The sequence below is a fragment of the Oncorhynchus nerka genome, linkage group LG27, assembly GCF_034236695.1.
Source record: "Oncorhynchus nerka isolate Pitt River linkage group LG27, Oner_Uvic_2.0, whole genome shotgun sequence".
NCBI classification, from domain to species: Eukaryota; Metazoa; Chordata; class Actinopteri; order Salmoniformes; family Salmonidae; genus Oncorhynchus; species Oncorhynchus nerka.
The window spans coordinates 71793228-71811787 of NC_088422.1; the positions used below are offsets into that span (position 1 = coordinate 71793228).

Here is an 18560-nt window from a genome sequence, read left to right on the forward strand (position 1 = left end):
TTGCTCTCAAGAAAAGGGTGCCATTGAAAGGAGTGATTAATTGGGTAGCGGTAAATGTGAAAGCTGACCAACTGAAGGGGAAGATTCCCAGTGTATGTGATGCTCGTCGTTTGGTGTGACACAGACAGGGTGGCGTGAGTGAGTCATTGTCTGTACTTTTGAGTATTGATATTGAGTCTTTGCCCAACAAAGTGATGTTAGGATATATGAGTTATCCTGTACGAGCTTTTGTGCCGACTACATTACGTTGTTACAGGTGTCAAGCTTATGGGCATGTGGCAGCAGTGTGTAGGAGGGAGGTTCCTAGGTGTGAGAATTGTGGAGAAGGGCATGAGACAAAGGAATGTGTAGCATTGGGGAAAGTAGTGGTATGTGTTAGTTGGTAGGGTGCCCATGGGGCTGTGGATCAAAATTGTCCCATGTGAGAGAGGCAGGTTGAGGTTTCCAGGGTTAGAGTAGTGCAGAAGTTGTCATATGCTGAGGCAGTAAAGAAAGTAGATGAAGATGGGTCAAGGGGGAGGGATCCTGAGGGGAGTGGTGTGAGTAGTAGATGTGTACCAGTACAGGGGGATAAACCATCAATGATACATGTTTCAGTAAGATTGGATTTTTGGCATTTATAGTAATGGTTATCAACTGTACTGCAGGGATAGAACGTAAGTCGCAAGAAATAGAGGGTGTGGTGGCAGCTGTAGAGAGGTATTTGACATCAGAAGAATATGACATCAGAAGAATTAAAGGGTGTGTTAAGTGGTGGTGTCCCATCCTTTCAGGCTGTTGGCCTGAAGTAGGACTAAATATATTTAAATAGTGGAGTGTGGTATTTATTTATACTTTTTGTGAGTGTAGTGTTAGATGGTAAGGTATTTGTTGAATATTTGTATTTATTTTAAGCAAGTATACGGGAGTTATACTCCAGTCTAGTAGGTGGCGGTAATTCAACATTTATTAGATGCCAACCACCGTTAAACCTCATCGAAGAAGAAAGAAGCTTGAACGCATCTGTTGTCCCTCCGATTTATATCCTCACTCTTTGCTTTTTCTGTCATTCTGCGCCCCGGCCACCTGCTCGACCATGGCTCTGTTGAAGTCCAGCAAGGTCATCTCCAGTATTGGGACTTTCTCCCCATCCCTGGGAGTTTTGTCTACCCGTAACAGGTAATACCAGACATGCAATCTCTGCACTGTCATATTTGACTTTGAATTAATAGCTAGCTAGCCATGTCCGCAATGACTCAAGTTGCCTAACTTCAAGTTTACTGAGTGGGGGTCCGAAGTGGTCATGCATTTACGTCTCTCATTGTGGTTTAGCTAGCTATCTACCTACCTAATATTTAAATTACATTTGATTTGATTTGTTAGCTGATTGAAACTCGCATTCATCCATCCGCCGCTCAACCAGTTCACTTACAATCTGACTTGGCAAGGTTATTTTCCAGCTATGGATACTGATACTGTTATTTGGTGGCTCTGTAAAAATATTATTCAGATGTCAGTGGCATGTGGTATGTTGTCATAGTGATCATTCAGTTCATCCTGTGAAAGGTCAATTATTCAAACATTTTTATATTTTAGGGTCGCAGAGGCATTTAGCCTTTGAGATTCGACGTATTTTCTCGGTTTGATCTCCCTCGCATACCGTAGCTCCCTAATTCTAGCGTGATCATTGGTTATCGTGTGCAGGCCCCTGGTCGCTGATTGGCCAAGGGATGTCCCGGTTTCTGTGACGACAGTAACCGGTGTCCTTTCTATTTTCTTTTGGAGGACAAACTCTGCTCGTTTATAAGATACCGCTCCACATATCTGGAAAACAGGCTATGTATTCGAAAAGCATCTGCAAATACACTCTGCGTCACTGTCGGTTTTTGTTAGAACACCGTGCACCGAGTGTTACATTATTCTCATTCAAAAATCATTTCGGTCTACATTCAAGTGCATTTTAGTCCATTAGCAGGGTATATTCAAGTCTGTGACTCCACATTGGATGGACCCTCATTGGTGCTGTCATCGCTGGCATAAATAGGACTCAGTCAGTGTACTCCCTTGGGCCTATGAACTGTATACCAAGCATATTTATGTTTGCTCGACATCTCACAAGTTAAAATGTACAAAGTTTCTGTGTGTATGTAGATCGCACAAACTGCTGATAGTAGTAGCAATATGAACCAGTGGGTAGGCTGATAATATACTCAGGTTCTTCTCACTCTGATAACAGATTTGTCAGAATCAGATAACAAGTATTCATATTTGTTATCAGTTTTACTGATTGAGGATCTGATTTTAATGTGCAGTCCCAGAGTGCTCAATTTTAGTTGCCTGAGATCTTTTTATTATTGAACAATAGACGTTCTGTAAGGATTTTCTATAATGCTATATAAACAGGCTCTATGATCGGTGACTGTTAGTGTGTTCCCTAAAACTCAAGGTGGGTGTCATGTCATCATTCTTGTCCATAGTCTTGTGTTGCGGTTTTGGCTTTGCTGCCCTTTGCGAAGCCTTCAGCTCGATGTATCGCTGTGAGTTCCAGGGTGTTTGAACACAACCGTTGAACCTGAATCTCAATGAGCTGCGGAGTATCACTGCTCAAGTCATAGTGGCTCACCCCTACATTTGACATATCAAAACATACTACTGTACCAGTACACACTGGTGAGTAGCATCAGTAGCATCACGGTTTTAGAGAGTGCAATATTACAGAAGGTTCCAATAGAAATGTTCTGTCTAAAACAGATGCTGTTCTCTGTTGGGAGTCTTGCTGTCAACTTACATTTTTTTCCATGCAATGTTTTAAACATATCTCTAGTTCAGCCTCAGCAGGCATATAGCTTCCAGTACAGCAGTGAGAGGAATATGTAAGATTTAGAGGCCCTGCATCCCCTCATTCAGAGGTCATGTGGAAGAGGTCAGGGGCAAGGTCGTGTGTGTAATTCTATTAGTTCCTGAACTGGGCCCCTGCTAATTTTCTGTTTCCTCCTCATAAGACACATTCCATACAGGGGGATGGAATCGTTTTGTTTGTGTGAGAGCATTTGTATGTGTGAGAGGATATGTTTGCAGTGCCTGACTTTTCCATGAGCTGTTAATCTGTGCGCGTGTGGCTGTGGAAAGGGAAGTGTGAAGTATTGGATGGATAATCAGCTTGGTGGGGTCAGTGTTGGAAAAAAGACCAGGCTGTAATGACCAGATCCAAAGATATGATGAATGAATTTGTTCTGAATTTCAAAGAACCAATCGTTGCCTTTGTTTCAACTATTCTCTCCCTGCCCCTTAGATCCGTCATTCTGGTAGTGTAGTGGCGATGGAGAGAGATGTATTTAGTGCAGTACATCTCCTTCCTTTTAGTGACTCCCCCTAATGCCATCCAACCCGGGCCCTTCACCTCGACAGACTTTAAATGTGTGTAGTGGTGATTTTGTAATGTATGTGTGTGTGTGTGTGTGTGTGTGTGGCTTTTTGCTGTGCAGGAACTGGGGGATGACCAGGCATTCACCAGGTCATAGTCCAGAGTGTTGGTCTACTGTGGGTGGTTGGTGCTACTCTCCTCTGGTTAGGTGAGGGCAACCGTTTCTTGAGTAGAGCATAGTACTGTTTACCGTTGAGTTTTTAAAATTTTAAATCCGTTTCCTGGAGAAATATAAGCCTACACTGAGTGATTTTAAGAATAGTGTCCACTGTGAAACAAATCCAATTTTATTTGTCACATACACATGGTTAGCAGATGTTAATGCGAGTGTGCTTCTAATTCCAACAATGCAGTAATAACCAACGAGTAATCTAACCTAACAATTCCACAACTACTACCTTATACACACAAGTATAAAGGGATAAAGAATATGTACATAAAGATATATATGAATGAGTGATGGTACAGAACGGCATAGGCAAGATGCAGTAGATGGTATAGAATACAGTATATACATATGAGATGAGTAATGTAGGGTATGTAAACATTATATTAAGTGGCATTGTTTAAAGTGGCTAGTGATACATTTTTACATCAATTTCCATTATTAAAGTGGCTGGAGTTGAGTCAGTGTGTTGGCAGCAGCCACTCAATGTTAGTGGTGGCTGTTTAACAGTCTCTCGGTCCCAGCTTTGATGCACCTGTACTGACCTCGCCTTCTGGATGATAGCGGGGTGAACAGCCAGTGGCTCGGGTGGCTGTTGTCCTTGATGATCTTTATGGCCTTCCTGTGACATCGGGTGGTGTAGGTGTCCTGGAGGGCAGGCAGTTTGCCCCCGGTGATGCGTTGTGCAGACCTCACTACCCTCTGGAGAGCCTTGCGGTTGTGGGCGGAGCAGTTGCCGTACCAGGCGGTGATACAACCCGACCGGATGCTCTCGATTGTGCATCTGTAGAAGTTTGTGAGTGCTTTTGGTGACAAGCCAAATTTCTTCAGCCTCCTGAGGTTGAAGAGGCGCTGCTGCACCTTCTTCACAACGCTGTCTGTGTGGGTGGACCAATTCCGTTTGACTGTCATATGTATGCCGAGGAACTTAAAACTTACTACCCTCTCCACTACTGTCCCGTCGATGTGGATAGGAGGGTGCTCCCTCTGCTGTTTCCGGAAGTCCACAATCATCTCCTTTGTTTTGTTGACGTTGAGTGTGAGGTTATTTTCCTGACACCACACTCCGAGGGCCCTCACCTCCTCCCTCTAGGCCGTCTCGTCGTTGTTGGTAATCAAGCCTACCACTGTAGTGTCGTCCGCAAACTTGATGATTTGAGTTGGAGGCGTGCATGGCCACGCAGTCATGGGTGAACAGGGAGTACAGGAGAGGGCTCAGAGCACACCCTTGTGGGGCCCCAGTGTTGAGGATTGCGTCGTCTGTGGACCTATTGGGGCGGTAAGCAAATTGGAGTGGGTCTAGGGTGTCAGGTAGGGTGGAGGTGATATGGTCCTTGACTAGTCTCTCAAAGCCCTTCATGATGACTGAAGTGAGTGCTACAGTTTAGCTCAGTTACCTTACTTTCTTGGGAACAGGAACAATGGTGGCCCTCTTGAAGCATGTGGGAACAGCAGACTGAGATAAGGATTGATTGAATATGTCCGTAATTTTGCAGACTTGTGTGTTTATGTTACATTTTTTATTTTATTTATTTTATTTCACCTTTATTTAACCAGGTAGGCAAGTTGAGAACAAGTTCTCATTTACAATTGCGACCTGGCCAAGATAAAGCAAAGCAGTTCGACAGATACAACGACACAGAGTTACACATGGAGTAAAACAAACGACACAGAGTTACACATGGAGTAAAACAAACGACACAGAGTTACACATGGAGTAAAACAAACAACACAGAGTTACACATGGAGTAAAACAAACATACAGTCAATAATACAGTATAAACAAGTCTGTATACAACGTGAGCAAATGAGGAGAGAAGGGAGGTAAAGGCAAAAAAGGCCATGGTGGCAAAGTAAATACAATATAGCAAGTAAAACACTGGAATGGTAGTTTTGCAATGGAAGAATGTGCAAAGTAGAAATAAAAATAATGGGGTGCAAAGGAGCAAAATAAATTAAATACAGTTGGGAAAGAGGTAGTTGTTTGGGCTAAATTATAGGTGGGCTATGTACAGGTGCAGTAATCTGTGAGCTGCTCTGACAGTTGGTGCTTAAAGCTAGTGAGGGAGATAAGTGTTTCCAGTTTCAGAGATTTTTGTAGTTCGTTCCAGTCATTGGCAGCAGAGAACTGGAAGGAGAGGCGGCCAAAGAAAGAATTGATTTTGGGGGTGACTAGAGAGATATACCTGCTGGAGCGTGTGCTACAGGTGGGAGATGCTATGGTGACCAGCGAGCTGAGATAAGGGGGGACTTTACCTAGCAGGGTCTTGTAGATGACATAGAGCCAGTGGGTTTGGCGACGAGTATGAAGCGAGGGCCAGCCAACGAGAGCGTACAGGTTGCAATGGTGGGTAGTATATGGGGCTTTGGTGACAAAACGGATTGCACTGTGATAGACTGCATCCAATTTGTTGAGTAGGGTATTGGAGGCTATTTTGTAAATTACATCGCCAAAGTCGAGGATTGGTAGGATGGTCAGTTTTACAAGGGTATGTTTGGCAGCATGAGTGAAGGATGCTTTGTTGCAAAATAGGAAGCCAATTCTAGATTTAACTTTGGATTGGAGATGTTTCATATGGGTCTGGAAGGAGAGTTTACAGTCTAACCAGACACCTAAGTATTTGTAGTGGTCCATGTATTCTAAGTCAGAGCCGTCCAGAGTAGTGATGTTGGACAGGCGGGTAGGTGCAGGTATCGATCGGTTGAAGAGCATGCATTTAGTTTTACTTGTATTTAAGAGCAATTGGAGGCCACGGAAGGAGAGTTGTATGGCATTGAAGCTTGCCTGGAGGGTTGTTAACACAGTGTCCAAAGAAGGGCCCGAAGTATACAGAATAGCGTCGTCTGCGTATAGGTGGATCAGAGACTCACCAGCAGCCAGAGCGACCTCATTGATGTATACAGAGAAGAGAGTCGTTCCAAGAATTGAACCCTGTGGCACCCCCATAGAGACTGCCAGAGGTCCGGACAGCAGACCCTCCGATTTGACACACTGAACTCTATCAGAGAAGTAGTTGGTGAACCAGGCGAGGCAATCATTTGAGAAACCAAGGCTGTCGAGTCTGCCGATGAGGATGTGGTGATTGACAGAGTCGAAAGCCTTGGCCAGATCAATGAATACGGCTGCACAGTAATGTTTCTTATCGATGGCGGTTAAGATATCATTTAGGACCTTGAGCGTGGCTGAGGTGCACCCATGACCAGCTCTGAAACCAGATTGCATAGCAGAGAAGGTATGGTGAGATTCGAAATGGTCGGTAATCTGTTTGTTGACTTGGCTTTCGAAGACCTTAGAAAGGCATGGTAGGATAGATATAGGTCTGTAGCAGTTTGGGTCAAGAGTGTCCCCCCCTTTGAAGAGGGGGATGACCGCAGCTGCTTTCCAATCTTTGGGAATCTCAGACGACACGAAAGAGAGGTTGAACAGGCTAGTAATAGGGGTGGCAACAATTTCGGCAGATCATTTTAGAAAGAAAGGGTCCAGATTGTCTAGCCCGGCTGATTTGTAGGGGTCCAGATTTTGCAGCTCTTTCAGAACATCAGCTGAACGGATTTGGGCGAAGGAGAAATGGGGAAGGCTTGGGCGAGTTGCTGTTGGAGGTGCAGTGCTGTTGACCGGGGTAGAAGTAGCCAGGTGGAAAGCATGGCCAGCCGTAGAAAAATGCTTATTGAAATTCTCAATTATGGTGGATTTATCAGTGGTGACAGTGTTTCCTATCTTCAGTGCAGTGGGCAGCTGGGAGGAGGTGTTCTTATTCTCCATGGACTTTAGTGTCCCAGAACTTTTTTGAGTTCGTGTTGCAGGAAGCAAATTTCTGCTTGAAAAAGCTAGCCTTGATTTTTCTAACTGCCTGTGTATAATGGTTTCTAGCTTCCCTGAACAGCTGCATATCACGGGGGCTGTTCAATGCTAATGCAGAACGCCATAAGATGTTTTTGTGTTGGTTAAGGGCAGTCAGGTCTGGGGAGAACCAAGGGCTATATCTGTTCCTGGTTCTACATTTCTTGAATGGGGCATGCTTATTTAAGATGGTGAGGAAGGCATTTAAAAAAAATATCCAGGCATCCTCTACTGACGGGATGAGATCAATATCCTTCCAGGATACCCCGGCCAGGTCGATTAGAAAGGCCTGCTCGCTGAAGTGTTTCAGGGAGTGTTTTACAGTGATGAGTGGAGGTCGTTTGACCGCTGACCCATTACGGATGCAGGCAGTGATTGCTGAGATCTTGGTTGAAGACAGCAGAGGTGTATTTAGAGGGGAAGTTGGTTAGGATGATATCTATGAGGGTGCCCGTGTTTAAGGCTTTGGGGAGGTACCTGGTAGGGTCATTGATAATTTGTGTGAGATTGAGGGCATCAAGTTTAGATTGTAGGATGGCTGGGGTGTTAAGCATGTTCCAGTTTAGGTCGCCTAGCAGCACGAGCTCTGAAGATAGATGGGGGGCAATCAGTTCACATATGGTGTCCAGAGCACAGCTGGGGGCAGAGGGTGGTCTATAGCAGGCGGCAACGGTGAGAGACTTGTTTTTAGAGAGGTGGATTTTTAAAAGTAGAAGTTTAAATTAAGCTGCTTCTGTTTGTTTCTCCCTCTCCCCTGTGTTGCAGCTCATGGTGGGGTGGAGTGCAGATGGGTCCCCCTGACCCCATCCTGGGGGTGTCGGAGGCCTTCAAGAGGGACACCAGTCCGAAGAAGATGAACCTGGGGGTGGGAGCCTACAGGGACGACCATGGCAAACCCTTTGTGCTCGATTGTGTCCGCAAGGTAGGAATACCATGACAACCAGTGTAACACACACACAGACAGGGACTAGATAACTATCCCCAGTTTCACCCAGCCATTCATATTTTGAGGTTCACTCCACACAGGAAAGGTGAGTAGCTACACAGGCTCTTATTGTTTTGTAATCCCGAGCTTAGCATTGGTGAAAGGCCAATCCTGTCACACTGCTATTAGCCATTTTATGTAAGAACCGGATCAGTTAACAAACACGTAGAAGCATGAAGAAGGTGGTTTTCATGTTATTGAGCTGATACTCACTATACAAGCTTTTATGGAGTTGCAGGCTTATGTGTTTCTGATTGGTACATTTCTGCACTGTCATCCTGAGTTTAACTCGTATAATGTATAACCATATGGAATAGAGGTCGACCGATTTAATCGGAATGGCCGATTTTAATTAGGGCCGATTTTTCAAGTTTTCATAATAATTGGAAATCGTTAATTTTGGACGCCGATTTGCCTATTTTAAAAAACATTATTTTTATTTATTATTATTATTATGTTTTATTTTTTTACACCTTTATTTAATCTTTATTTAACTAGGCAAGTCAGTTAAGAACACATTCTTATTTTCAATGACGGCCTAGGAACGGTGCCTTGTTCAGGGGCAGAACAACAGATTTGTACCTTGTCAGCTCGGGGATACAATCTTGCAACCTTACGGTTAACTAGTCCAATGCTCTAACCACCTGCCTCACGAGGAGCCCGCCTGTTACGCGAATGCAGTAAGAAGCCAAGGTAAGTTGCTAGCTAGCATTAAACTTAATCAATCATAATCAGTAGTTATAACTACACATGGTTGATGATATTACTAGTTTATCTAGCGTGTCCTGCGGTGCATATACCGTAATTGCTGGACTATTAAGCGCACCTGAATATAAACCGCACACACTGAATTATTAAAAAATATGTATTTTGTACATAAATAAGCCGCACATGTCTATAAGCCGCAGGTGCCTACCGGTACATTGAAACAAATTAACTTTACACAGCCTTTAAACGAAACACGGCTTGTAACAAAAATAAATAGGCTTTAACGAAACACGGCTTGTAACAAAAATTAAAACAGCAGCCTACCAAGCCTCCTCCTGTGCACTGAAACCACTGAAGTCATCTCCTTCGGTGTCGGATTTGAATAGCCTCAGAATTGCTTCATCCGATGTTGGATCGTTTTCATTGTCGCTCTCGTCACTTTCATCCGGAGGCAAATACCCCGCTGAGCTCATGCTGCCCCTTCAACACGCAGCAGTCCAGCCTTTCGAAACCCGTTGATGATAGTGGATTTTTTGACAATGCTCCACGCTGTCAGGACCCACTGGCAGACTTGACCATAAGTTGCTCTTCGCATGCGGCCTGTTTTAGTGAAGGATTTCTCCCCACTTGTCATCCAAGCCTCCCACTGAACACAGAGCGCCACCTTAAATGCACGATTTACACTGATGTCGAGTGGCTGCAAATACTTTGGGCCATCTGCTTTTCTTCCCTCTGAAAGGTTTGTTGTCTTTTTGCACTGAGTCAGTTCCTCACCCTGCTGTTTACAAAGTCTTATAATCGACTCATTAAGGCCAAGCTTCCATGCAGCAGCTCTATTTCTTTTTCCAACAGCCAGATTGATCGCCTTCAACTTGAAAGCTGCATCATATGCATTTCTCTGTGTCTTTGCCATGATGAGGGTGACAAAATTACTACCGTAATCAGAATGATGGGAAGTTTGAGCGCGCTCGATTTACGTCACATTATGTGACGGTGCTCAGTTTTTTGGCGGCGGCATGAATCTTGCGAAAGCGGGAAAAATACATAAATTAGCCACGTCATTGTATAAAACGCGAGGTTCAAAGTGTGGGAATAAAGTATATCACTTTACAAGGTCCCTGTAACACCTAAAGATTTTGCAATTGTTTTAGATGCCATTCCCTCAGGTGTTGCTATGTTATTCAGGAACATGTCAAGACCTGACCCTCAGAGCCTACCTTCTATTGACCCTGTTGACTCATCAGTAGGAAAGATTTGTTTCTCTTTTGGTCCATTCAACAACAGAGCGATACGATCCTTGTTTCAGCAGGATGTTGTATCTATACCTTATGTCATGCCTTATTGGAATGGATTTATTGATAATATCTGTTGGAAAAAAGTTTGGATGTTGCCACAAACATACCTACTTGTTAACAAAATTAAGGAAGTTTCCTTTAAAATTATTCATAAATACTATCCTGCCAACCACTATATGAAGAAGTTTAAGGAAAACATCAACTCAAATTGCTCCTTTTGTAATGACCACCCAGAAACAGTTGTGCATCTTTTTTGGCATTGTATGCATGTAAGAAAACTGTGGCAAGACATCAGTAGGTTTATAATTGAACACATTTATGAAGATTTTACACTATTGTGGAGAGATGTACTGTTTGGATTCTTTACATACAATAGAAATAAGCGGAATCATTTTTATGTAATTAATTTCATTATTCTTTTGGCCAAATTTCATATACACAAATGTAAATTTACAAACAGAAAACCACATTTTCGTATCCTACAAAAAGAAATTGAACTGTATTTTAAGACGGTTAAATGCTCTACTAACAAAAAAGCTGTTAGAATTGTAAGTATATGCATGTCCCTTAAGGTCCTTGTGTAATTGTAATGTGAAATTGTACCCCCTAGCTCGATTGTCCATTGTTTGTAATCTATGTATGCTTGTGTTCCCTCGTGCTTTATGTATTGATTTGTTGTTAATAAAAAATAAAAATAAAAGTGTGGGAATAAAGTAGCGGCTTATAGTCCGGAAATTACGGTAACCGATGTAGTGCGCATTTGCGAAAAAGGACTGTCGTTGCTCCAACGTGTACCTAACCATAAACACCAATGCCTTTCTTAAAATCAATACACAGAAGTATATATTTTTAAACCTGCATATTTAGCTAAAAGAAATCTAGGTTAGCAGGCAATATTAACCAGGTGAAATTGTGTCACTTCTCTTGCGTTCATTGCACGCAGAGTCAGGGTATATGCAACAGTTTGGGCCGCCTGGCTCATTGCGAACTAATTTGCCAGAATTTTACGTAATTATGACATAACATTGAAGGTTGTGCAATGTAACAGGAATATTTAGACTGGTTCCGTATTTCACTGAAAGAATAAACGTCTTGTTTTCGAGAGTTTCCGGATTCTACCATATTAATGACCTAAGGCTCGCATTTCTGTGTGTTATTATGTTATAATTAAGTCTATGATTTGATAGAGCAGTCTGACTGAGCGATGGTAGGCACCAGCAGGCTCATAAGCATTCATTCAAACAGCACTTTCGTGCGTTTTGCCAGCAGCTCTACTGTTTATGACTTCAAGCCTATCAACTCCCGAGATTAGGCTGGTGTAACGATGTGATGTGAAATGGCTAGCTAGTTAGCGGGGTGCGCGCTAATAGGGTTTCAAACGTCAGTAGTTGTTCCCCTTGCTCTGCATGGGTAACACTGCTTCGAGGGTGGCTGTTGTGTTCCTGGTTCGAGCCCAGGTAGGAGCGAGGAGAGGTACGGAAGCTATACTGTTACACTGGCAATACTAAAGTGCCTATAAGAACATCCAATGGTCAAAGGTATATGAAATACAAATGGTATAGAGAGAAATAGTCCTATAATAACTACAACCTAAAACCTCTTACCTGGGAATATTGAAGACCCATGTTAAAAGGAACCACCAGCTTTCATATGTTCTCATGTTCTGAGCAAGGAACTTAAACGTTAGCTTTCTTACATGGCACATATTGCACTTTTACTTCTCCAACACGTTGTTTTTGCATTATTTAAATCAAATTGAACATGTTTCATTATTTATTTGAGGCTAAATTGATTTGATTGATGTATTATATTAAGTTAAAATAAGTGTTCATTCAGTATTGTTGTAATTGTCATTATTTCAAATACATTTTAAAAATAGCCCGAATAATCGGTATCTGCGTTGAAAAATCATAATCGTTCGACCTCTAATATGGAACCTCTTACTGTGTGGATGTGTGTTTGCATACTTTTATGTATGTAAGTTTGAGGTGCAGGCTCCAGCACACCCATGGTTTAGACATTTACACTATTTCTGCATAGTCGTTCTGAGCTTACTGTAGCTCATACAGCCCTGTTAAACCCCAGCTGTGTGTGTTACGCTGTTTTCTTTGATTTGGCAGGGCTTTGGATCAGTCAAGAAGTGGATGCTGAGAAAATGTCATTAAAAACCTTTCTACTTCCCCTCACACTCACTATTTCTCTACCATCCTCCCCAACTCTCTCTCAATTCAATTCAAGGGCTTTATTGGCATGGGAAACATGTGTTAACATTGCCAAAGCAAGTGAGGTAGATAATATATAAAGTGAAATAAACAATACAAATGAACAGTAAACATTACACATACAGAAGTTTCAAAACAATAAAGACATTACAAATGTCATATTTTATATATATATATATATATATATATATATACAGTGCCTTGCGAAAGTATTCGGCCCCCTTGAACTTTGCAACCTTTTGCCACATTTCAGGCTTCAAACAACATAAAAATATAAAACTGTATTTTTTTGTGAAGAATCAACAACAAGTGGGACACAATCATGAAGTGGAACGACATTTATTGGATATTTCAAACTTTTTGAACAAATCAAAAACTGAAAAATTGGGCGTGCAAAATTATTCAGCCCCCTTAAGTTCAAGGGGGCCGAATACTTTCGCAAGGCACTGTATATACAGTGTTTTAACAATGTACAAATGGTAAAGGACACAAGAGAAAATAAATAAGCATAAATATGGGTTGTATTTACAATGGTGTGTGTTCTTCACTGGTTGCCCTTTTCTCGTGGCAACAGGTCACAAATCTTGCTGTCTCTCTCTCTCTCTCTAGGCAGAGGCTCTGATTGCTTCCAAGCAGTTGGATAAAGAGTATCTGGCCATCGGTGGTCTGGGGGACTTCACCAAGTCCTGCGCTCAGCTAGCCTTGGGGGCTGACAGTGAGGTCCTCAAGAGTGGCAGGGTGAGTGGATGCGTGGGTGGTAGCTTGGAAGCACATTTGCTCTCGGTGTGTTAAGTGAATGATAGAAATGCTATTAACATCTCTCTCCTCTTCAGAACATCACTGTCCAGACCATCTCAGGAACCGGCTCTCTGTGCATTGGAGCCAACTTCCTGGTAAAGACCTGCCTCTTAACAGCTAAACAGGAAGAGAATGAATGCACCTACACTACCACGGTTCCATTTGGGCCCATGGCCCCCTAGAACAGTGCACCAGCCTATACATGCCTGAAATGACTGCCTTCGCTATAATATATATGCATTACAAATGATTGTGTTCTATAAAACAATATCTTCATACCGGTAGTACTGCGGATTGTGAATGGTGTCAGTTAATTCATTATATTTTTCTCTAGTCTCGTTTCCACAGTGCGTCCCGTGACGTGTACCTGCCCAAGCCCTCCTGGGGGAACCACACACCCATCTTCAGAGATGCTGGCATGCAGCTGAAAGCCTACCGCTACTACGACCCCTCCACCTGCGGCTTCGACTTCAACGGGGCGCTCGACGACATCTCTGTGAGAGAGGGATGGGAAAGGGGGGGTTGTATGATTCCACACTGACATGGAGGACCATTACCACGTCTTGTGATCTGTTTTTATATTGTTATGTTGACTTTATAAGGTTAAGGTGTGGGGGTCTATTTCCGTCATGAGAATCTGATTTGAATGTTAGTGTAACACTATTTTCCCTCTGATACAGAAAATGCCAGAGAAGAGTGTGATCATGCTGCATGCCTGTGCCCATAACCCCACCGGTGTGGACCCCAAGCCTGAGCAGTGGAAAGAGATCGCTGACCTGGTGAAGGTGAGTGTGCTTACCATAGAAATGAAATACCTCAATGGTGATTTCTCTGTAAATGCCCTAACTAGCTAAAGTCTCTGTCACTATTGGGACTCTATTGCTGAAGTGCTTTACTGCCCAGTGCCTACAGGTGTTTTGTGTGAAGACTGACATCTTTACTGTGCCAGACAACTATTTACACACACGGTCCTAATAATAACTCCTCCCCTGTTCTGCTGTTCCTTCAGAAAAGGGACCTGTTGGTGTTCTTTGACATGGCCTACCAGGGTTTTGCCAGTGGAGATATTGATCGTGATGCCTGGGCTGTTCGTCACTTCATCGAGCAGGGCCACAAAATTGTCCTGTCTCAGTCCTTCGCTAAGAACATGGGCCTCTATGGTCAGTCTCATTATACACACACGCACACACGCACAAAATCTCACTCACAAACTATGGTATTGACATAGGAGAATGGTAGAAACTCTCACCGGTGTGGTATCTTACCTGTCTGTGTGTTGACAGGTGAGCGAGTGGGAGGGTTCACTGTGGTGTGTAACGATGCAGAGGAAGCTAAGAGGGTGGAGTCTCAGCTGAAGATTCTGATCCGGCCAATGTACTCCAACCCTCCAATGAATGGAGCCAGAATCGCTGCCACTATTCTCAACACACCAGACCTTTATAAAATCTGGTAAGTGTACATACACACACACACCTAAAAATGTTGTTTGCCCATTTCACTGATCCTGTGATTTCATAATCTAGCTGACTGCCTAGGAAGGTATCGGAGTTCTCTTTGGAGTGGTCTCCTGTCTCTACACACGACTTCCATTCTGTTTCCTCATCACCCCCCCCCTGATTAACCTCTCTCTAAACAGGTTGGAGGAGGTCCACGGCATGGCCAACCGCATCATCAAGATGAGGGAGCAGCTGGCGGCCAACCTGAAAAACGAGGGCTCCACTCTCGACTGGCAGCATGTCATCGACCAAATCGGCATGTTCTGCTTCACAGGCCTCAAGCCTGAACAGGTACACACAAACGACCACACCCACTCTTTATATCCACACCTGTACCTTACAACCTTTATGAGACATTATTATATTCATATTGGTCATATTCATCAGTTGGAATTAAGTTCTAGTATAATGATAAATTGCGTTGACTCCAGGTGTTTGTGTGTGTCTACCCCAGGTTGAGCGTCTGACTAAGGAGTTTTCAGTGTACATGACCAAGGATGGTAGAATCTCCATGGCAGGCGTCACTTCCAGCAACGTGGGATACCTAGCGCATGGAATCCACGCCGTCACTAAGTAAAAAGGAGAATGCTGGGAGAAACAGCGGGGGACGGTGGTGCTAGACACAATCCAAATTAAAATAACTGAAAAATAGCATTTTGTTTCATTTTACTCTCCCTGCCCTCTCCACCCAGACTGTCAATTGTTCAACTTTGACCTCAACCCTCCTCGCGGTAGGGATGTTGTTTAAATGGTTAGTTCCCTGTGACCTCCCCAATGAGGCCACCATGTCAAAGGTTGTTTAGTGATGGTCCAATGATCTGCCCTACATTTGACTAATGAGCTGATGTCTCTCTTCTACGCTTATTTATTGTATGTCAAAGGTTAATATTAATTAACTTAATAAATGGCTTAATAATGACAGGTTAACATTATATTTTAAACCTACTCTGCCTGCTGTGGTCCAAATTACTGTAAGGCTACAGATGAGTTTACCAACACTTAGGCTCTGTTGTGTGTGTGAGAATTGTGAACTCTTGTCTGTCATTGCATATTTCTGTAGGATGTGAAAGTTCAACGTTTCCTCAACACCAGTAGAGTAGCAGAAAACAATTAGTTATAAGATAGTGCCAGACAATCTTTAGATGAGATACAGTCATTGATATTTTAATATGCTTTAGAAATGGACAATAATGTATGATCATTCAGTCCTTTCACTCAGCCTCTCTTGCATTTCCACTTGCATTATCTTGTCTTCGATACTCACTATAAATAATTATATTACTGTAAACGTTTTGTGCTTTTTGCGCTAAGAGCAGGGTCTACTGTGTTTCTTCTAAGTGTTGATGAGTGAGCAGTCAGCCAGCCAGTCTTAAATGCTCACTGAATGTTCGTCTCACCCCCCCAAGCAATGGTTTGAGGTTTTAAATGTGCAATATACAATATTCCTGGTTGCTAAAATTCTAATAGTTTGCCTAATCTCAGTTTGACGAGTAATGTGTAGAATCATTGTACCATCTAAACCGCTGTGGAATATATCTTCAATAACCGAAAGTGTTGTATTTTCAGCTGTTGGTGTACAAAACTGAAAGTAAGATGCAAAAAATAAAAGTTAATGGTAAGCAGAGACAGCGCACAGAACATATCTACTGCTTCTTAGACTTGCTTACAATGACAATGTCTGATCTAACTAAACAATTCCATTTGAATTTGGTCCAAAAAGTTAAATTGCAGCTTTAAAAGGATAGACTGTCCTATGATGGTGCTCTTGTATTTCCACAAGAAAATGCATTTTACAAGTGTTATTTGGATCACTGGGCGACTCCTATCCCCTCCGTTTCAGAACCAAGAGGTTATAGGACTTCTATTAATATATATATATATATATATATATAGAAAGTTGTATAGACCGTGTTTTGCTCCAATGATCAGTCTTTGAACATTTTCTCTGTGTGTGTCTTCCTGATTGTAACAAGACAGATTGTGCAAGGAAATTCACCTTTCTGCTGTCTACTCATGAAGATTAAGCTGCGCTGTCACCGTTTTCGGGTTAGCGCAAAAATAATAAAACATGGAGCATCGGTCTTTCTCTGAACAATTAAAAAAATATCTATCATTGAAATAACTGGGTTTATTTTGTATTTCTTTCTAACAAGAATATTGTCAAACCACATGTAAGAAACTGAACTGATACCGTTGGACTATGGCAATGGTCCTAGTACCCCTGGTTGGGACCAGTGTAGGACATGATTTTACTACATAAAACATTGGTTTTATTAGACACAAAATACTCTCCTTTTATGAAGATGTATCTGCAGTACACAGGAGGTTGGTGGCAAATTATTTGGGGAGGACAGGCTCGTGATAATGGCTGGAGCGGAATAGGTGGAATGGTATCAAATACATCAAACATACAGTTGAAGTTGGAAGTTTACATACACTTAGATTGGAGTCATTAAAACTTGTTTTTCAACCACTCTACAAATTTCTTGTTAACAAACTATAGTTTTGGCAAGTGAGTTAGGACATCTACTTTGTGCATGACACAAGTAATTGTTCCAACAATTGTTTACAGACAGATTATTTCACTTATAATTCACAATTCCAGTGGGTCAGAAGTTTACATACACGAAGTTGACTGTGCCTTTAAACAGCTTGGAAAAGTCCAGAAAATGATGTCATGGCTTTAGAAGCGTCTGATAGGCTAATTGGCATTATTTGAATCAATTGGAGGTGTACTTGTGGAGGTATTTCAAGGCCTACCTTCAAACCCCGTGCGTGCCTCTTTGCTTGACATCATGGGAAAATCAAAATAAATCAGCCAAGACCTCAGAAAAACAATTGTAGACCTCCAGTCTGGTTCATCCTTGGGAGCAATTTCCAAATGCTTGAAGGTACCACGTTTATCTGTACAAACAATAGTATGCAAGTATAAACACCATGGGACCACGCAGCCATCATACCGCTCAAAAGGAGACGCATTCTGTCTCCTAGAGATGAACGTACTTTGGTGCGAAAAGTGCAAATCAATCCCAGAACAACAGCAAAGGAACTTGTGAAGATGCTGGAGGAAACAGGTACAGAAGTATCTATATCCACAGTAAAACAAGTCCTATATTGACATAACCTGAATGGCCGCTCAGTAAGGAAGAAGCCACTGCTCCAAAACCACCATAAAAAAGCCAGACTACGGTTTGCAACTGCACATGGGAACAAAGATTGTACTTTTTGGAGAAATGTCCTCTGGTCTGATGAAACAAAAGTCGAACTGTTTGGCCATAATGACCATCATTATGTTTGGAGGGAAAAGGGGGAGGCTTGCAAGCCGAAGAACACAATCCCAACCGTGAAGCACGGGGGTGGCAGCATCATGTTATGGGGGTGCTTTGTTGCAGGAGGGACTGGTGCACTTCACAAAATAGATGGCTTCATGAGGCAATCCTATAGAAAATTTGTGGGCAGAACTGAAAAAGCGTGTGCGAGCAAGGAGGCCTACAAATCTGACTCAGTACACCAGCTCTGACAGGAGGAATGGGCCAAAATTCACCCAACTTATTGTGGGAAACTTGTGGAAGGCTACCCGAAACGTTTGACCCAAGTTAAACAATTTAAAGGCAATGCTACCAAATACTAATTGATTGTATGTAAA

General features: G+C 42.6%; 1 protein-coding gene across 2 annotated transcripts; it reads left to right on the forward strand.

Moving 5' to 3' along the window:
- Positions 1-962: 962 nt before the first annotated feature.
- LOC115112316 (aspartate aminotransferase, mitochondrial-like) lies at positions 963-15565 on the forward strand. 2 transcript variants are annotated; one of them, XM_029639310.2, is made up of 10 exons: positions 963-1158; positions 8176-8332; positions 13230-13358; positions 13454-13513; positions 13753-13914; positions 14099-14203; positions 14428-14578; positions 14702-14867; positions 15055-15205; positions 15369-15565. In XM_029639310.2, exons 1-10 carry the CDS (start codon positions 1076-1078, stop codon positions 15489-15491), a joined length of 1287 nt encoding a protein of 428 aa, XP_029495170.1. In that variant the 5' UTR covers positions 963-1075; the 3' UTR covers positions 15492-15565. The 2 variants fall into 2 exon arrangements, with proteins under 2 accessions (XP_029495170.1, XP_029495171.1); XM_029639311.2 differs by lacking the exon at positions 963-1158 and adding an exon at positions 3460-3551.
- The last annotated feature ends 2995 nt before the right edge of the window (positions 15566-18560 follow it).